The 20,962-nt window shown below is 43.7% G+C and overlaps 1 protein-coding gene across 1 annotated transcript in view; it reads right to left on the bottom strand.

Annotated features, from left to right (window-relative positions):
- Positions 1-3,016: 3,016 nt before the first annotated feature.
- Positions 3,017-20,962, bottom strand: part of ANAPC1 (anaphase promoting complex subunit 1) — a gene marked incomplete at its 5' end in the record, with an annotated part of 35,014 nt that continues 17,068 nt past the window's right edge. The window contains 23 exons of the mRNA XM_009288434.2: positions 3,017-3,360; positions 4,581-4,715; positions 5,210-5,408; positions 5,751-5,846; positions 6,409-6,495; positions 6,888-7,026; positions 8,715-8,782; positions 9,216-9,293; positions 10,163-10,280; positions 10,793-10,879; positions 11,255-11,448; positions 11,753-11,806; positions 11,898-11,988; positions 12,226-12,302; positions 12,986-13,060; positions 13,682-13,760; positions 13,912-13,994; positions 14,162-14,296; positions 14,469-14,560; positions 15,831-16,065; positions 16,970-17,241; positions 17,737-17,855; positions 19,096-19,322. Of these exons, the coding sequence (XP_009286709.2) occupies positions 3,245-3,360; positions 4,581-4,715; positions 5,210-5,408; positions 5,751-5,846; positions 6,409-6,495; positions 6,888-7,026; positions 8,715-8,782; positions 9,216-9,293; positions 10,163-10,280; positions 10,793-10,879; positions 11,255-11,448; positions 11,753-11,806; positions 11,898-11,988; positions 12,226-12,302; positions 12,986-13,060; positions 13,682-13,760; positions 13,912-13,994; positions 14,162-14,296; positions 14,469-14,560; positions 15,831-16,065; positions 16,970-17,241; positions 17,737-17,855; positions 19,096-19,322 (2,856 nt within the window). The remainder of the gene's footprint in view (positions 3,361-4,580; positions 4,716-5,209; positions 5,409-5,750; positions 5,847-6,408; positions 6,496-6,887; positions 7,027-8,714; positions 8,783-9,215; positions 9,294-10,162; positions 10,281-10,792; positions 10,880-11,254; positions 11,449-11,752; positions 11,807-11,897; positions 11,989-12,225; positions 12,303-12,985; positions 13,061-13,681; positions 13,761-13,911; positions 13,995-14,161; positions 14,297-14,468; positions 14,561-15,830; positions 16,066-16,969; positions 17,242-17,736; positions 17,856-19,095; positions 19,323-20,962) is intronic.

Genomic DNA, 20,962 nt, shown 5'->3' with positions numbered 1-20,962 from the left:
CCGCGGGACGAGGCAAAGCACGAAACCCAACCAGCAGCCAGTGCTCGCAGTTTAAACGTGCAAAATTTAAAATATTCACCCTGCGCTGCGGGCAGGGAGCCCGGCGCCAAGCAACACACAGCAGCGCGAGGAGCGTAAGGCATTGCAAAATCTATTGCATATATATAACTTTTTGCAACTCACAGCCGGCAGCTAAAGTAACCAGAGTTTTAAACCGCTCGCAAAGCCTCGCCCGCAGCAGTAAATAGCACCTTACCCTGGCAGGCCGGGGGAGCCTGGGGCCGAGGCAGCCCCCCGGGGCCGGAGGGAGCGCGGGGGCTCCACGTGGGGCCGGGAGAGCGAGGCTGGCATTCGTAACGGGCGCCAGGCACCCCAAGCTGAAACTCCCCCGCCGCTCTGCCCAGATCATTGGTCCAGGTCGCGGCGGCGGCTGCTTTCAAATTCTGTTAAACCTTAAAAAGGAAACAGGAAGCCTCTCGGCTCTTGACTTCATGCAGCTCAAGAGGCTCGCAGACACACGCACACCCACACGCTCTCCTTCCTACCCCCGAGGCTGAAGCAATGGCAGGCAGGGTGCTGCCAAGGCGGTAGAGCCGTGCCGTGCCGTGCCCCGGGCACGCTGTGCTCCCGGCATCAGGCTGGACCTGCGAGCAGCCTAACCCCAGCTGCACGGGGAGATGCTTCCTCCAGCCCCGGGCGAAGCTGCGCTTTGCGCCTCCTTGCAGGGGCTTGCCTAAAGCCTGCTTTGCTTAAAGCCTGCTTTACCTTTTCATTTTCTTTGTGGTGAAATGCATCTTCGCCTTCCAGCTTGCCGAGCCACCGGGCAGCGTCAGGCTCACGATGGAGCCTGGACCACAGACCTCAGGCACCGGACTGTTGTCCAAAACTCCTCTGAATGTAGGACAAAACCTCCGTTATCCAGCAGGAGAGCGACAAGCATTAGCACACCTTCAGTTCGGGTTTCTCAGCTTTTCACTCAACATCCAGCATTTGTGCTGCCTGCTCCTCTCTTCCTCCCGCAGCATGCACAGGGCAAAAAAAGTAACAGAGGGAAACCTGTGCAATTCGTTCTGTGTTTGTGGTAGGGGCTTTAGGAGGCTAAAAAACATTTGTCCTCAGAAAAGCCAGTGGCTGCCCAAGGAAGTTAGAAAAGCACGGTTTCATTTGTTTTGAGAAGTGAGGGTTTAATGCTTCACGCTTCCCTAATTTAGAAGGGAGAAAACAACTTCCCCACGCTGCACCAAGGGGGGAGGTATGCCCACCCCCGAGCCTGGCACGAACCGCCATCCCGGGGGAAGGAACGGCCGGGACTGTACGGCTAGACCTCACGGCTCCCAGTGGCAGAAGTGGGGTTTTCCCCACTTCTCTGCTAATGGGTTTGTTTAATTCACATAACAAAGAAGGTACCTCTGGAGGAGGCGTTTTTTGTTTTGCTTTTTAGAAGACTAAACCCCCAATGCCTCTGGGCTCCAGCTGTCAGAGAGGCACCGCAAGGCGCTCCCTCTCCTTTCCAAAGTCTCGAATGCAAACCCTCGCCCCCGGACGGAGACGGCTCCTGTGCGCTCTGCGCAGGAACTTCCCTCAGGACACATCTGATTTCCTCTTGCCCTCGCTGCTCCACCCACGAGCCTGTTGTGTGTCGGGCTCATCCTTTTTTGCAACCCCTCTCCTGACCCGGAGCCAGCAGCAGGACACGGGGAGACTGTCACACACACCACCACCACCACCACCCCCCCCCAGGTCACTCGACGCAGCTCTTGCATACGGAGAAAACCCATCCGCTCACTTCCCATCGCCAACACGGGGAGCCGTGCAACCCGCAAACAGGATATAGCTCAGGGGGCTGGCATCCGAGCTACAGCTCCAAAGCAGCTGCCTTTGAGCTCTTTGTCCATCACGTCGGTTAAACGACACGCCGACTTTCCTATGCGGCTGCCCAAGGAAATTAGATCAACTTCTGAACAGCTTAAAAAAACAGGGGAGGGGGGTAAGATCTGTCACGGGCTCCACAGGGTTGCAACTCAGGTCCTCGCTTCAGTACATCTTAAGCCACTGAAAACCTTGGTTAATACCCGTCAAACGTTCCTTTTAATAACATTTTTCTACTTTTGCTTTCTTCATAATCACTCCTAGTTCCCTTCCTCCATCCATATGTCCCCTCCCTAAAATCCTTTGGCTCCCCTACTTGAGGGTTTGGAAAAAAAGGGGACCAAGATCAGCACAAGTCCCACAGAATAAGATCAAATTTGAAACTTCAGAATAAGCAGAGTCCAAGGGCTTGGCTCCGGCTGCTTTTCTAGTAGTAATCATTCAACCTCTGGCTGCTTTTATTGGAGTAACTCCACCTCTTTTATGAAAAATTAAGTGCCTGGCCTGCCCAGAACAAACATGGAACCAGCCACGCTCCAAGTTCAGCGTGCTCTGGGGAAATAAATAAGGCAGCATAGCAGGGATGAAGGAAACACAAACGAATGCCCAATTATTTAAATTGTCTGTAAGTAGTTTCAGTTCTTGCCCAGACATAACGTAACGTAGTTGAGGCAGGTGTTTTCTCAGCAGCCACTGACTAATTGCTGAACAAAGATTAGAAAAGAAAAAAAAAAAAAAAGATGTAAACAGTGCAGTAGTGAGTACGTCGCAGATGAGTCGGAGCAGAGCAATTTATACTTACAGAGTACGTATGCGTATGGAGGAGATATACAGTAGCCTTTATGAGACAAAAAATATGATATTGCATGAATGAGACTGAAAGATCATGCCAGTTCACGAAAAGCATACTTGGCACGATGCAAGCGGCGTGGCAGGTGGCTTGCTTCCCCTTCCAGCCCGAGAGGCAAGAGGAAAAGCAAGTTTGGCGTCTTCTGGGCTGCCTATCTCCTAAAATCTACAGTACCTTGTGGAAGCGGATTAAGACACATCGCAAGCAAAGAAGTTATAAAAACAAGGAAATCGTACGGTTCCCAGCCAAGGTCTTTTCAGAATTCACCACAAAAGACATATTTGTAAACAATCCTTAGTTACAAAAGTAAATTTATTATTAGTTCACTTTTACAGGGTTGGTTTTTTTTTTTTATTCATTGTAACAATTTATAAATAACTCCTGGTCATCGTCACCGCATCCGGGGACAAGTTTGAAGTTTATGTTGCTTGAGAAGTTACAAAATCAAGTACATTTTACCTGTTTTTGAAAAGCGTGAAATGGCTCTGTCATTCAGTAACCGCACGCAAAACGAGCGCCGCGGACCTACAGCACCATGGACTGTGGATTTCTAAGCAACAGAGGAGCGAGCCTTAACAACGCACGAACTGGCATATTCAACTGCTTGAACTTCAAAAGCAGCTCAGAGAAGTTCGTGCTTCCTAAAGAGATTGAAGAAAGAAAGAAAATGAGCACGTATTGGTGTAACGCTTGCTCGAGGAAAGAACTGCCAATAGAGGAAGGAGAGCCAGCCAGTGTTCAGGGCGTACCTCTGGAGATGTGCTCACTGCTACTGGTTTTGTTGCAACACTGGTTAAAAATTAAGTTTTTTGTATCAGAAGTTTAAGAAATCCCAAATTCAATTAACACGGCAGGAACTCCCAGAATAGAGGCATGTAACAGGTAAAGAGGACACGGAAAACCAGGATTTCCATAAAGGCCTTTCGACCTGAACAGATACCCAGGCACCCGATTGGAAAGTGTCCAAGACGAGACACGTTAGCCTGCACGCTGAGGGAGCCATCGCCTGCACAGGACTCCTGGGCCGGGGGCTGTGGCCTCTGCCAAGCCTTCAGCAACAGATTCCTCTCACCACTGAGGCAGTAACATTCATGTCACACCCCTTAAGCAAGCCAGAGAGTTCCCCAAATCGAAGTCCAGCTGCATTTCTTTTGCAACCCGAGAAACATTGGAAGAGGCTGCCCAGGGAAGTGGTGGAGTCCCCATCCCTGGAGGTATTTAAAAGACGTGTAGATGAGGCGCTTAGGGACATGGCTTAGTGGGCATGGTGGTGTTGGGTTGACGGTTGGACTCGATGATCTTAGAGGTCTGTTCCAACCTCAATGATTCTATGATTCTATGAAACCTTAGGCAAATAGAGGACTGGTATATCCCCAGGTTGGGCTGACGGAGGTCAAGAGAAAAGCTGCCTAGTGAAAGGGCCCAGGATTTCCCTGGATCCCAGATCAGATTACCGCTGGAAACCTAGGAGAGCAGGTGATGGCTCTAACTAGGTACTTAGAGGAAAGATTTAAGGACATTCGGGATACGGTTAGCCCAACAAAAAGAACATCTTTCCTTGTTACAGCCCATCTTATCTGGTGCTGCTGCCTGCGAGAACATTGTTACCTGCAGGTCAGGGAAAAGCTAAGACTTTTTTTATATAGGCTAATTCTGGCTTCTTTAGTCCTGCATAAAGTTTCTACCTTTTCTGTCCAGACTCGAGACAATTAACAAAGAATAAAAATCGATGGAACAGGCTTTCAGAGGAAATGCACGCTGTCACATAACTTACAGGATATATTCCTTTCAGTATGCAAGGCCAAACCCCGGAGCGTGTGTCCACGCAAGTCCAGAGTGGTGTCCTGCACTCCAGTCTTACCTTCCAAGCCTCCAGCTGCCAGCTGACCTGGTGTCGGGACAGAGTGGTAAATAAGGAAGCAAGCCAGCATGCTCAGCTGAGACTCCTCCGTGGGCTGCCCACTTAGGTAGGAATGCAGACAGACATCCCCTCCAGCTGTAATATACAAAACCCTCTGATGAAATTCAGGGAACATTTGTGGGAGGAAACAGAAAGGCAAGACAACAGTATTTCCACAGAAAAAGCCCGCTGAAAAGAGTCTCCATCTCCCCACAGAGAGGGACTAGGGGTTTTGTTTACAAGCCGCCTTCATTCTGCTATGGCCACCCTTCACCCTGTTCTCTGCTGTGGTCACCCCTTGCTTTTGCTCCTAGAAAATTCTCCCAGTGCAATTATTAGGAAAGCATTTTCTCTGGGAAACAAAACCTTCCACGTTAACTAAACTTCCCACTAATACAGTCAAACATAATTCTTCAGTGAATGTTTCACACTAAACTGAAAACAAGTTGTTTTATGCTAACATGCAAGTGCCTCCCCTTCAGTTATCATTTTTCAGTACTTTGAGGCAAAAGTCAACCCGGATCAGCAAGAAGACAAGAACGCTGAATTGCGATCGTGGCTGTAAGATTAAAAAGTTATCTTCTCTATACCTTCAAGCCACTGATCCAAAGTGTTATCGATAGTGCACTTCATCACAGGCAGAAATTCAGAGTTCATGAAGAGTCCTCGGTTTGGATTCCTGCTCATCCTCTCCTGGTGACTTCTGGAACTGAAAAATTCTAACACCAGCTTTATCTGCCACAGCTCAAATGTCTCGGACATTTCTCTTCTTTCTAATCGCCTCACAGCCTGGCAGAGGGGAAATACAAAGTGACTGTGAGAATGTGAACTGGAGGAGGAAAGAAATGTTGCTGTCATAAACATTAAGTAAATGAATCCTAAACCCCCCCTTGCCAAGGGCTGCCCTTCTGAGCACCTACTGAGAAAAACTGCCGGCTAATGTTTCTGGTGTAATTTCAGTTTTCATTAACTTAGATTATTTTCCATTTTGCTTTTAAAATCTCTGCTATCTCCCTGTAAGCTCGCTAGTATGTCTCCCCTTCTTCCTTTGTCTTCTACCAGAATCACGCGCAGTGAACAATACTCATATGCCAAAGCGTAGCTTTAAAAAAGAAAAAAGGTCTACTCCACCTGATCTATCGCTATGTACGTGGGCAGCATCTCTGGATTTTCTTGGGTAACACACTCATAAAGAATTGAGGAGAAAAGATCCAGGATTTCCTGTTTCTGATAAAAGACACATGTTTAACAAAGCACACATGCTAGATACAATTTATTTCAGGTTCTTGCATTGCTCACATTTCCTTCCATTAAAGTTAACCCATGCACTGACATTACATAAATGAGTGATAGCTAACAATGCCTCACAGCTTGCTTTCATTCTTGGGCTTATTAACGCTAGGCATAATACTCCCTCCCTTCAGCCATTTCGTGCAGGGAAATACAGTGTAAAACACCCTAACCCTTCTGCAGTGACTTCACCTAAATGCTTCAGGACACCGAACAGGGCTCTCGGTATTTGTTAAACACATTCTGCAATGAATACAACTGGTGTAGACAACTAGCAGCAACTGTGAGGTAACCAATGGGAAAAAAACCCAAACAAAACCAACAAAAACTATAGGGTCGACACTGTTTTACACCTCTGTATTACAAAATATGCCTTAGAATATTCCCTGTCCCCACTACTTGAAGGACTGAATTCTGTTCCTCAGTTTAACGTAGGATTTTTCCCACCTTTTATTCATGCAAGCCAGAAGCTGTGCTAGTCCACATCTAGGCATCATACCTGTCCCATGTTCACAGTTGGTTTGCAAAAATAATCAGCGAATGAAAACAGAGCAGGATCAGAAGTGAAAGCTGAAATTGCTTCTGGCTAAAAAACAGATTAAAACAGACTCTTAAAATGAACTTTTTGGCTTTACTGCACAAATGAAGTAGCAATTTATACCCAACCCTTCCTTCCCCAGCACACAAGTGAGAAGATGGTAACCTACATAAATCACATCATGGGCAAAACTTGCCCAACGCTTCTGTCTGCCCACGACAAACGTACATTCGCATAGCTGCTCTTAGCTTAAGCTCATCACATGCCCTGTGAAAGCCACCAGACTTCCTTTCCCTCAAGCAAAGCACGTTAACTTCAGTACTCATAAGCATGTGGCAGAGCTAGGTGCTGGTAATAAATAACACAGCACGACCTGCTGTGCTTCCCTCAGCCTTTCTAGAGGCAGCATTCCTGGCAGGAAACCAGTTTGGGAGCGATACCTTGAATGCCCGAGCTTCAGAGTTTCGGTGAGTAACAGTCTGTGCTAAGAGACTGCGCCAGCCCATCGGGTCCTCCTTGTAGGAGAGCTGCCCGGCTCTCAGCTTCACGTACAAGACGCCACCCTTTGAAAGAATTGATCTGAAATAACAACAACGGTGCTTACTTTAAATTGATACATATGCGCAAACGACGCAGACCTGTAAAGGAAACGTGAACTCCAACAGCTCATATACAGCAATATCCCCGTTTAGGCTTTGTCCTGATTATTTAAACCCTGCCCCACTTGCGTGTGTGTGTATATATATATATATATATATAAAAAAAAGTCTTGGTATCTTCAGGGCAGGCTGCTATCAAACAGTGATGTGATGGCAGGCAATGGTGGTGAAAAAGGGATGAGCCCTACAGATAAGGAATGTAACTTCCTGAAGCCACTGCAGGTTCTTGTTAGACTCTTCAAGGATGAGCTCCCAGCACCAAGGAAAACCATGCAAGTTGGTATCCACAGCTTTAAAGGCGTGCTGTGATGGTCCTTTCTCCATGAAAAAAAAAAACCAACAAAAAAAACCCCAAAACACCCCCAAAACAACAAAACCCCACTATTCCTGACCAAGCCTACAAATAGAAGTGTGCAGCAGTTCAAAGTTACGCTATTGCAAAGCAGCTGCGTGTTTACCTGATTTAGAGTATCAGTTGCGCCATTAACTGTAGGCACTGGGCATCCTTAAAATAACTAAATTATCTGTATTGAAACTAACTGCTTAGCATAACAGCATAGCAGCAATTCACATGTAGTAAGATAGGGAAAATTATTTCTCACATGTGCATTTATCTCCAGAACAATGCCAGCCAGGTCCCTACCATTTTAAAAGGCTGGGGACAAGATGTTGTGACATGAGAGCTGACAGATGCAAAGCATCTGGAGACCCAGAGAACAGGCAAGTCCCAAAGGCAGCAAGTTTCTCAGTCACCCACGCTGGTTTCTGCTGCAGCAGCACAGGAAGGCTCTTTTGGACAAACAAGTGCTCAAGTGTGGTAAAGGCTTAACCCAGAAGGACAAAGCTGGCTTCTGCCAGCTCTGGTGCAGCAGATGAATCAGTATGTGCCTCCTGATCTGGAGGACTCTGCACTCTGCCTCAGTCCTGTTTGTTATCTTTAAAGGCATGGACCACTAGATGCTGCATTGTAGTGCCTAATTTAATCTCAATAGTGGCATTTAAAGTAACTAGAAAAACCATGTTACTGATGAAAGATGCAGCTGGCTGCTTCTATACTACTCACAGCAGCAAGTTACACTGTAGGCTGTTAAGCACAAAGATGAGAATGATTTTACCCGCAGATACTGTATTCCGGTAAGATTTCTGTTTTTCACAGTTGCCCGACGGAGAGTTAAAATGCAGTAAGCAGTACTTTGTATACTTCACGTAACATGAGAAAAATAGTATTTCACAAAGCAGTAACAGTTAGCTAACTACTGTATCAACAGTCTGGGAAACATGACATCACATCAACTCAAAACTAAACTAAAACCATGAGTTGAAGATGGTTTCTGGTACTGCTCAATCCCGCTGCCAATATCTGCGGTTTTTACTATCAGGTTTTCCCCTGCCCTGTTTTTGCATGAATTATTCACATCAATAGGTGAAACCAACTACGCAGTTTCTTTCTTCACCCTAAAGTGCTGTCAAATGCACAACAGTGAACCGATCAAAACCAGACTTCTTTCCAAACTGTAGGTGTTACAAGTACAGGAGGTTTTAAAAAAAAATTCTAAGAAATATTACTACAAGGTCATTATTCAGTTAGGCATTATAAAGAATACTTACTTTAGATGATTCGTTCCCTTGCTTAAATCTATTAATAACTCCCAGTACCGTGGTCCCTTCACTCTGATCTGTCAATGTAAGCATTTTTATTACTAGATACAACCAGAATCATAAAATTAAGAGTTTTCTACATAAGCCTACAGTTCTCTCTGGGCCCTTACAAGGGCACGTGCCCTTTTATAGTGCTACCCACCCTGAAAACTCAGGAAGAGCACTTAGCTTTGTCTCTCCTACAGTGAAGCTTTCTGGCACAGGGAACTCCCTGCTACATCAGATCTTGAAAGCATTATGCTCGAGACCGAGGAGAAGCGTGTGGCATAATTAAACACATGCTCCATAGTGACAGAATTGTCTTTGGAGATATTACTATGGGACAGCATCGTCCAGAGTCTGGCTAAGGTTGAACAGGGAATCAGTGAAAAGTCACTAAGTCTCTGCTCTTGCACTGTTTGTGACGCACTGGGTGATTAAATTCCTCACTAAAATGGAGACTTCCTTTACCTGCTTCAGTAAGTGAAGCTCTGGAAGAAGCGTGGGTGCCATCAGTTCCTCGGTGGCTTCTGCATACCACTGCGTGCCCTTCAAAATGCCACCAGTAGTCACATATTAGTAAAGCTCATTTTCGTGAGAAAAGAAAGAAAACATGCATCTCATTTATATAACAACCCCATTGGCAGAAGTCAGGCAGTTTCTGTTCCTGAGTTCTGAGTAAATACATGACTTAGCATTGCCTTTAATGTCAGGAAACATACACCTAAATTAAAGGTATGTTTCCCGTGGATGGATCAACACATAACATTGTGCAAGTCAGGCACACTTCAACTGAAATCTGAAGGTTTGAAAAGTAAACTATATTATGAACATGCAGAACTCTGCCAGAACCACAAGGGATCCATGCTGCACCTCTTCTCCCCTGAAATCCCAAGAACCCTTTCTTTAGTCCTTTCATGAGCATTACCTGTCTCACGTAAGCTTGTACAAAATAAATCCTGCAGAAAGGACTCTTCCCCAAAAGAGACATAATGCAAGCACCCAGGAGAAACACTAGGTTGCCCGTTTCAGCAGAATTAGGAGAAGGCTTTTAAAACCACGGATGGTTCCAACCACCTCTGTGCCTTTGGAAGTCCTTCCTCTTTAGAAAGAGGACAACTATGACCCCGGGTCAGTCATTACACACTTGACTGTTTGAAGACTTTGTGGTGCCTTTTACTTGTCCTGTATTCTGCTCTCCGGGTGACATCAAAGCACATGTAAGGTGTGAGTGGGCTGAGCACAACCCTTCCATTATTTGCGTAGAATTTGGCTTGTCTCCACCACAACTTGAAAACAAACCCAAGGCTGCTGGCCACAACAATGAAAATAGCGCGCCTTTGGTATATCAGAGTCTTCAGTTGTCTCCCACACCTTCTCAAAGGCCTTCGCTCCTTACTGCCTCCCAGACACATTACCTTGTACGTAACCTCTATCAGTGCGTAACAAGGAGTGTTTGAATCCACATCAACGGGTGTTAAGAGCCTTGGTTCTGCCGCCAGCACGTACAAGTGTCGCAGAGCCTGAAGGTGGTACCTGTGTATGGGAATAAGGAATTCGTCACCGTGTAGTACAGCCAGGGAATAATCCCCAAATACCAAACTACACACAGCTCAATAACCAAATACAGCTGTTGATTAAACTAAAAAGAAATTTGTAGTAATTTAGTAGGTTTTATATTGCCTTAACATGTACGCGTTAGCTAACGGAACAGGACTTCATGAATCATAGCTAAAACTGATTAAGAGCCATAAATGGACAGAGCTTCCATAAAAATCTTTTCTGCTGAGCAAACTGGAACAGTCAAGTCACAGGACCACAGCATAGAGCCTCAGGAAACCTGCTTGCATTTCCTCACTGATCAAAGATCACTACCATCATCTTATATCTTCATTCATTTCTTCTATTTTTCACTTTTTTTTTTAAACCTGAAAAAAAATTATTTACAGAGTGCCCAGGTAAAAATTCTAAATAATTTGCCTCTAGATAACCTCTTTTGTAAGAAGATGATTTAGCTTAAGGAAATAAGAACCCTAGCAAACCCTTACCGATTGTCCGTGCTGTGAACAGGGAAGTGAGGGTACAGAGCACAAAGGAGAGCAGCAATTGAAGAATTAGAAGTGCTCAGTGAGTATCTGTAGAAAAACATTATCTATTAGTTTCAGTGCTAACAAAGGCTGGCCACCAGCAAAGGTGTTCAAAATATTTTGGTGTCCCAGGGAAGGGAAGGACAGTAGCAAAGCACATACAAGCAAGGAATTTACAAATGTGTTCCTACAGCAGTCAAAATAAACATGTAGCAGTGGGAAATAAACACAAGCCAGAAACACTCCTATGGCATTCAAGTAATGTAGTATCTAGAAAACAACAGGACTTTCATTTGCAATAGAAAATGTCTTTATTCATCTGTATGTTATTAAAAAAAAATAATCAATTAAATTGCACACTGCTCCAGCTTTTGCAGGAGAGGTGAGAGAAATAAAAACCTGCCTTTGGAAATGGCAAGTTACCTTCCTCCTCCCAGAAAGAGAAGCCCCAAAGCCATGTGGTGAGCCAGGTGGAACCCGTAGTTCATCTCTCCGCCTGTCTTCTTGTGCATGAAACGGCAAAGCTGAAGAACTTTCAGGTTTCCGGAGCCAGCCATCACCATCGCGAGAGACAGCAGCAAGACGCTCAAGCATGTTTCGAGATTATAGTGACCTGTCTTCAAGTAGAATAGGGAAGGCATTGTTACACTTCTGTGGTCAAACGCACGCTTCTGGTCGGTCTAATACGCTGCTTTCTACCCCAGCATTCGAAAACCACATTCCACAGAAAGAGGGAGAGCGGAGAACCAGCAAAGTCCTTAACAAAAATGATTCACAGCCCTGCCACATTCTATAAATAGTCTGTAATTTAGAAAAGTAAAAGGGATGGTTTTGTTTCTATTAAGGTTTTGGTGAGAGTAATCAAAGTACGTTACACAACAAAACCTCCTTTTCATTGAGAGAAAACTAGAAAGAACTTACTATTGAAGCTGTTGGTGCTGACAAACACTTCAGGAAATCTGTTGCATATTTGTACTGGGAAGAAAAGAAACGCATACTAAATATAGATACCATAGAGCTGTAACTTATCTTTTGTAATTGAAGGGAAAAAATAAAAACCTCTTACCAAGCACTTAAATGCTGCCAGATTTTCTGAACCAGCAAATCGAAATCCCAGTGACAAACACGCTCCAGCAATGATGTAGACATGAGCTTGCCTAATAAGCAACATAAACAGGAAATGACTAAATGTTTCTCTCTGTCTCATCTGAATACGCATCACAAACTCCTTCATAATTAAAAAAAGGGAAAGTTGAAAAGACAGACTTATCTTTTACAGAAAACAGAGAATAAAATTCCCTAAATGTCAAGGGAGAGATTTTTTTGCATGCTGATATCCCTATAAAGAGTTCAGCTGCATTTTTCAGAAGAAGAATTTTTTACATGTTACTTACGCCAGTGTTTCTAAACTCAGGTCTTCAGATGAAGGCAGCTCTGTTGCATGAAGAGATATACTGTTCTCTCTTATGATCTACAAAAACCATTAAGACATAGAAAAATTAATCCAGGGGAAACTGATTAATTAACTGAAACTCTGGGCACTGAGGGTTCATAACTGATACAAAACAGGTCTGTGTCACAGGCATATAAGGGCTGTTTTTTCTTCCACGTGCTATTGCTCCATTGTACTTCTGATCCAAGAGGGACACCCTTCAATGCTCCTGGATCTGGTCCCTTAAAGATTTCTAAAACAACGGCAAGACTCTGTCAGAAGCACAATGTGTACTCAAATATGAGAGAAAACAGAACAGGATGAGACCTCAAGAGGCTATGTAGTCCATCAGCATCCTGTATTTCTGATAGATAAATATCTAAGTTATTCGTAACGCTCAACTGAAACCTCCTTGCAGCAGTTTTACACCTGGCTTCTTGCTTGGTCAAGGTGGAGTTTAATCCCTATCTCTCTCTGGCACCATTTTATGTCTTGAACAGTTGCATCCCTCCTCAATCCTCTCCTCTCTAGCATGACGGGATGGGAGTCCCCAGTGCTCCTGTAACAGTCCAGGAATCCAACGTAACCATCATCTCTGTCATGTGAACACGATTAACATACATTTTCTTGTGCAGCTCATCCGACTACGGAAATGTTCACATGCAGAGCAATCCAGTGAGATGTAAAATTGGGAAGTAAGCACATTAAGTGTAGATACCTACTTGGGGCACGTTGCTATTAACCCACTTGGAATTGGGCAAGATGTCATCCCACAAAATCAGGCATCGAGCCAAAGTCTAAAAAAAGTGAGAAAGCCAAAACATAAGGAAGAAAAAAACCCCAATACAAACATCAATTTTTTTTTTTTTAATGTACTAAATGCATTCAGACACGCAGACAATCCAGCTACCCACTAGCAGCTTCTTCACCGTTTCTCAGCCTTCGTATCAGAAGTGACAAAATAGCTTTTATTTTAAAGAGATGCAAATTGTGCTTGCAGAAAAAAGAACCACAGAATAAATCCTTGCAAGGTCTGTATCTTTAGTTGGTAAAGCGAGATGAAAATTCACTATGTACTTATAACAGATGCTGAGGCCTAACTTATTTTTTACCTGTGAAATTAATTTGGGAAAAGCTAGAAACATTTACCTAAACATCTAATTGAACATTCCACATAAAATGTATTATTCAAATATTTCTCACTAAATTCTGTCTCTAGTGCCGCATGACAAGCAAGCTGCCTTACTGCAAGCAGAAATTGTTTGAAGGTATGAGTTTGGCTGGCAAGCAAGTGAATTACCAGCTATCTAAAGGATTCTGCATGATAGGCACGTGGGCTGGATTAAAAATTAAAATAAAAAAGATGCATTTTTAGTATCATTAAGTAGATGAAGAAGTGAAACAAAAGAAAATCTTACCCTCAATAAAAGGAACTCTGGTTTTACAAAGTCCAGCAAATACATGGTATCTGGTGCTTGAAGCCAGTCAGCAATGGATCTGCAGAGCACAGTAAGGAACAGGGTTTCCAGATCTTATTTCAGCAATGCACAAAACTGAGTAAGCCACACAAAGCAGAGCCAACATTACGGCAGTTTAAACTGCTATCACAAGTTACTGCAAAATGTCTGAGCAATTCCAAGGTTAATACCTGTTATTAGTCTTTAGGTAGATCATAGCAAGTGCAAGTGTGGCACCTGGACAAGTAACATCCACATTTATGGTGTCTCCCTCCTGTGAAAACGCAATGCATACTTTCAGACCAGCTGACTAGGAAGACAACAGCCTGCAGTGATGTGTACAAGCATTCAAAGTCACTTGGCGCATCGAGACACATACCTCTCGGACTTCAACTATTGCTGTTTTCAGCTTAAATGAGCAAAAACATCATCAACACGTACCTTGATTTGATAACTGGGAGACTTGTGCTTCTCTCTGTGCATTCCCGCTTGGAACCGCCTGTGGCCTCCAACCATGTACTGGTAAAGCTGCTCGGGAACATTGAGGTCTGACATGCCTATCAAATTACTGCCGTGCTAAGGAATGAAGAGGAGAAGAAATAATACGGAAGTGCCTTGCTATATGAGAAAAAAAACGCTTTCAGCCAAAGGCAGTTGGGAGTCAAGGATGAAACAGCTCTTGCTACCCCACCCCAATATATAATGATTCTTCTACTCAATTGCAGCTGAAATGAAGAGAGGCACTTACCCCTAGGCAAACCATGCCTAAGGCTAGCCCAGATGCAAGTGAATAGGACTCTCTGTCTGTGCAGTACTCCATTTCTGGTCCAGGGGGACGTCCTGGAGAAAAACAGAACAGTGAAACTAATCTTTTAAAATTCCAGCTAAGTAAACATTCTTTCATTAAGCACTACATTTCTAATGAAATGAGGGGAAAAAAAAAAATCTGTCCCTTCAAGAAAGTCAAGAAAGTTCTCAGTGGAATTACAAATAATTGTCACTTAACCCATCCATCACCAAATGGCAAACCCCACCAGAAGCAGTATATATTGCTAAATGATATGGTTGGGGTTCAGAGAGAGAGAGAGTGAAAAGGCCATGTTACAATTGCGTATACTTTAAGACCTCTGAACCTATCCAAATGCTGTCAGCAGAGTTCAAAAGCTGTTGCTACGAAAGATTGCATGTATCAAACTACCAGAAACAGAACAGGTACAATTTCACCCTTAAAATTTATCTCATTCTCTATTTAATAATCCATATAGTCTCTTTTAATTAAAGTTACATATAAACATTTATAAGAACCATTTATCTCATTCTCTATTTAATAATCCATACAGTCTCTTTTAAAGTTACATATAACATTAATAAGAACCGTTACAAATAAAATCAGAAGAACTATCCGCAGAATGAGGACACAATTCAGATCAGAAATTTACTGTTCAGAACCAGCTCTTAAAGACTACTGTTTAGAAAGCCTTAAACAAATTCGTAACAGGAGAATTTAGGACACGATGGCTGCACTTCCACCAACCTAGCGAGCCAACAAGACTGTCTTTGCAAGAGGAAAGCATTTTTTCCCCACCCAGTGCCTCCATCTCTGGTTTCTACAGTGGCAGCTACCTCGTGGACAGACATGAGAAACAACAAGTGTCTGGGAAGCATCAGATGCGTTGGGTATACAGCGTGCAACAGATCTGCTCAAAAGCTGTAGAGGGTCAGGATCTCTGCAGATACAGCATCCGGGTCAGGAGGAATGTGTAGTTACTGCAGTCCTTTTACCAAGTAGCTGGCAACCCCAGAAACCCCAGACCAGCTCTCATCAGACAAAATTTCCAGATGGAAAAAGCATCTAGGTCCAGCACTGATGCTGCTACATTTCTTCTACTAAATTCAATGATTGTTCTATGCTATACAAATACACAGTTCACAGTAACTTCTGTTTCTCTGAAAACAGAAGATGGGGTTTGGAAAATGAGAGGCGAGTATTGCAGTGGCAGATGTATAGTTAAAGACGTTAAAATTCTCAGCTCCCTGATGCATTGTGCTAATCATTCACACGTTGCGATCCTCCCAGTCCTCATCCTGTTTTTTCAGCGTTAGCACCTACCTATTTCAGCCAGCAGAACCTCAGCTGTGTGCCTGTGAGCGGTGCCCTGATAGACGAGGCCTATTCCTATCACGGCAGCCACCTGCACATTGTGGGGGACATCCAGCTCTGTTGAAGTTGGTGGCAGGAGAGCAGGTATGTGGATGCTCAGGAGGCGTGTAATAGCCATATCCATTGTGCCCAACTTGGCAGCAGAAACACCAAGCAATAGTCCAATACTTGTCATCTCATGGCCCTGAGAAAGGCAACAAGCATCAGCGACCAAAGAAAGCAGACGTGTTCAGAAAAGGAAAGACACTTGTCCAAGTATCTAACACAAGTCTTACATTCTCAAGTATACACAGCAGCTAAACTTTTTTATCCACCCCTTCAGGAAAATGAACACTAGCTGTTATGGGTGTAAAGGTATTTCCCAAATGCATGACCTTACTGCAGAGGCAAGACTTCAATCCAAATAGAAATTCTCACACAATCAAATACTAAGCATGGTTATAATGTAAATGTTTAGTTTCCAAAAAAACCCCAACACACTTGGGTTGTTCTAAAACAAAACCTGAAGTTTTTGCTTTAAAAGGATCTTACCTATCTCCTTGGTAGTTCTTTATCAATCCCTCCCCCCAAGACACATGTATCGTTTCCTGGTGTTTAAGTTTGAAAGTAATTATGTGTTCACAACTTCTTACAATTTAGGGTGAGATTTCAAGAGCACATATCATTTTCAGCCTTTTAATGCAAAGTCCATAAAATCTTGAGTCCCTAGCTCTAACTCTGTAATGCAAAGATTAACAAGAACATTTTGATAGAAAGTGAGCAGAAGTAATTGGGATAGGTGAATGCTCTGAATGAGCTAACAAGAACATTTTGATAGAAAGTGAGCAGAAGTAATTCAGAGCATTCACCTATCCGAATGAGCTGTGCACAACATGGAAAGATTTAGTCATAAAACTGCTGAAAATCTTTTAAACAGAAATGAAGCCCTGCACTACTAACATTAGTGAAGCAACTCTGATATTCTCCCACGCTAGGAAACTTCCAATTCAGTGTTTCAAAGAAATCTGCTGACTTTTCTTTCTTGTTTTGTTTAAAGAATTCAAGTCCTACAGATATTTTTCTCTGTTGCCTATGAAAGAAGGCCTCACCTTTGTTAGGTAGTCATGTATATTGAGCGTGGCAAGTTTTGTGAGATGCCCGTTGAGACCCAGCGCCATGAGGAAGCCTGCGTATTCATTTGCTAGTTCAGCAATTTTGGGCTTGTTATAGACAATCCAAGCAGAGTCTATCTGTGAAGCAGGCGCTATCTTCAGGCCGGCAGCTACCCCGTTGTGAAAGCTGGCCCAGCAAGCCATGTTAGGAGGCACATCGATGTTCCCACTGTTCAGATCAACAGTGGTGTTCCTAGGAGGAGCACGGCCTGCCCATGACAAAATCATTAAAAGCAATTAGGTGAATCCAAACCACCTCAGAAACAGCTCTCAACTTAGCAGGGTGCCAAGTGAACAAACTCTGACAGCATGCTACGTAACACTTCCAATCTGAAGACAGCCTTGGGTATCTTCAGGCATGTCAGAAGACAGCACAGCATAGTAGATGAACCAGCGATGTGGACTTTGCAGTATCTCTGTCCTGTATGACACTAACACTGATCAGCTGCGTGCCCTTAGACAATTTATTTCACCTCTCTGCTTCTCAGAACGTACCTGATATAAGGTCTCAGTGTTAGGTAACAACATTGGCCTCATAACAAGAAGCTAGTAGGTGACAGATTCAAAACAAAGAGCTACTTCTTCACAAAAAGCACACTTAAGCTATGGAACTCTTTGCAGAGAGACACAGAAGATGCTATAAAAATTACGACAGGTTTAGAAAGAAATGGGGTAACAACCGAAAGAAACTCCGACCAACGTACCAGTTAGATTCAGCTTAGGGATGGGCAACTGTTCCGTTGGAACAGGATGATATGAGAACAAAGTGAACATTCCTCGTCCAACAGGTAGTGCCATGGTTCGCTGGCACAGCTGTAACAGCCTGTTGGGGAGACGACAGAAAAACCGAGCCAGTTGCTCAATACAGAAAATTTTTCCAAATACATGATATAAAATGAACCTACAGACAACAGGCACTGGACAGACCGTTTTTTGATAGCATGTTGTCTTTCCTTTTTTTTTTTTTTAGTAGGCTAAAACTTTTGAACCGCACTGTTGCTCCTTACAAGATTAATTTCAAAGATATACTTTAGCTGACATCATGTTGAAACTTGTCTCTATTTTTCCCTTAAAGCTAGGTGCTAGTTAAACAAATCTGTGCTACGGACAATTTAGCAGCCATATCAGAAACAAGGTGTTAGGAGAAAGCAAAACAAAGCTGATTGCCGTATGGGATCTGGCTATGACTAGTGATCACATCTAGTAATAACCTGTGTACAGAATTAATAATGTGCTTCCAAGAATGCTGACCACAATTCTCTATGATTTACTCTGGAAACACTTTCTAGACTTGCTAGATTACTCAGCTTGTTAGGTCAGACAATAATTTGATGCATTCCTTTACCTTCCTACTTCTGTAGAGTGCTTTGCATGTTAATCATGTTCTGAAGTTTGCTTTTTTCTTTTGTTTTTTAAAGAAGATACTTTTAACACCCCCAAAATAAGTGACTAAAGAAGGAGGATGGGGACAATGGTGAGGCCACTAGGCATATAATGGCTCCAATAGGAGGTTTCAAAAGAGAGAGGGATGGGACAGTGAACTTGCTTTCTGTAGAATTGATTAGGTCCCCTGACCCAAGTCTTGCTTAAACCTAAGATCAGCCCTGAACAAAGGGCTCTCTAGTTTTAGGCAGGGGATGGACGACACTTTGTTCTCTACAGAGGCATTTTCTCTACAGACTAGGTCCTCCTTATATTTCACACTTTTTAGGTAGGAAAAAAAAAAGCTACAATCTGCTTTCAAACCCTAACTGATCTCAACATGCTGTCTGGGGTTCAAACTAACAATCTTTCCCATATGCTGCTCCAATCCGGAGTGCCCTCCAACTCAAACACAGCAGAGTTTTGATGTACACTGAGCTTCAAAGACTTGGATTATGAAATCCAACCCTCTTCTGTGTGTCCTTCACTCAGGCCTGCCTACTTTAATGTTCAGTTCAGACTAAGATATATTGCACTGTTTGGTTAGACATACTGAACTTTAAGCCACCAAAAATATTCAAACAATTTTTCACCCGAGTGAATGCTAACGAAATACTGCTAGAAACGGAGACAGTTTTTACCGGTTTTCTTTCTCTTCTATGTATTCATGATCACTAGCTTCTGGCATCTGCACTACATTGACACGTACAGGACGGGCACTCTGAAGGAGTCTGCGTACTTCCTGCACTCTCAAATCCTCGCTCCATATTAGTGACATCACTTCCTCGTTCATGTCATTCATGCCATCCTCATCCTCTTCCGATTCGGTTCCAGAGGGAATATCGGAGGACAGGACTGGGCCCACAGACTGCAAGGGAAAGAGAAAGGAGAGAAGTCATTTCCAGTAGCGCACATGGATATTGCTAACTCTCAGAAAGCCAGCAAACATCAGCACCACAACCTGGACGCACTCAGCACAATTACCTGCACTGAGATGGGTCTGTAAATAGAATGGACTGAGATTCGTGCAATCGTGAACGACACTGTTCACCCACTCCTTACATTCATTTAGGAGGCCACGAGGAGTTCTGAACATTGTAATCAGCTATTTTTGCACACCTAAATGGGATAAATAACTATCAAGAGAGGAGGAGATGTCAAAGATGTAGCAAAGGCTGTTGAGCAAGGACTGACAAGCGGGAGCTTGAAGAGGTGACATACGAAAGTCATCTTTCTTTCAAAACTATTTCTTGTTTCAGAGCAGTAGTAGGAAAGGGCTTTCCCCTCCCTGCCTACACAATTATCTACGATGGCTATGAAAACACATATGTGTTTTTTTCTTCAAGTTCAGCAGTGAAAAAACAGAAACCTAGATGAGCGTTTTGGTGTATATTAAAACAGAGGTTAAAATCCGGAAGCAACAGACACAGTCCTCTGATGACAACCTCCTTTTAGAATCATAGAATAGTTTGGGTTGGAAGGGACCTCTAAAGGTCATCTAGTCCAACCCCCCCGCCGTGGCAGGGACATTCTTCGACTAGATCAGGTTGCTCAGAGCCCCGTCCAACCTGACCTGGAATGTTTCCAGGGATGGGGCATCCACCACGCCGTGGGCAGGGACATCTTCAACTAGATCAGGTTGCTCAGAGCCCCGTCCAACCTGACCTGGAATGTTTCCAGGGATGGGGCATCCACCACCTCTCTGGGCAACCTGGGCCAGTGCTTCACCACCCTCAGCGTAAAACATTTCTTCCTTCTCTCTAGTCTAAATCCACCCCCCTTTAGTTTAAAGCCATTCCCCCTTGTCCTGTCGCAACAGGCCCTGCCCTTTTATAAGTGCCAGTACCTACTGACCCTCAACCCAGTTAGAACTGCTGTTCTGCATATTCTGTTCGGGAACCTGCTTTATTGTTCTAATCATTGATGTTCTCATGAATTAGGGCTTTAATTTGGATTCCCCCCTACAACAACCTTGGAAAAGCCAAGCTACCTATTAAAATAAACAGTCAGCCTGCATGGCAGTAAATTCCAAACATTTGCTGCTGTCACCCAACCTGGGTTTCACCACAGTACCGGAACATTTTTTGAACTTGCACACCAGAGCTACATGACCAGAAAAATACCGAAGCACTTCGTTGCTTAGAAGCACTGTGGAAAAGCCCTCTTTCTATGCAAGATTTATGAAATCCTTGTTTAAGACTCTGTCCTCTCCTGTTTATTGACATCACACAAGCAATGCACAGGACCACTGACAAGAATGGCAAGGATAGCATAGGTCAGGATGCAACAGAGTATGCCCACAATCTGCTTGCCCTACACTTGCTTCAGACAAGGCTGTCACCCTGCACGAAGCATGGTTCATTTTATTTTTAGAGTTCTGCAGAAATAAGCTTTCCTGCGGAATATACAGTTTCCTTATGGTCCGACAAAATAATACGGACATCGACCCTAAGGTGGACCAGCATACTCCTCTTTCTTTTCCATCTCTCACAGATGAGAGATTAATTT

The sequence above is a fragment of the Aptenodytes forsteri genome, unplaced genomic scaffold, assembly GCF_000699145.1.
Source record: "Aptenodytes forsteri isolate BGI_AS27 unplaced genomic scaffold, ASM69914v1 Scaffold185, whole genome shotgun sequence".
In the NCBI taxonomy this organism is placed as follows: Eukaryota; Metazoa; Chordata; class Aves; order Sphenisciformes; family Spheniscidae; genus Aptenodytes; species Aptenodytes forsteri.
This window is presented reverse-complemented; position numbering and strand designations above follow the sequence as displayed.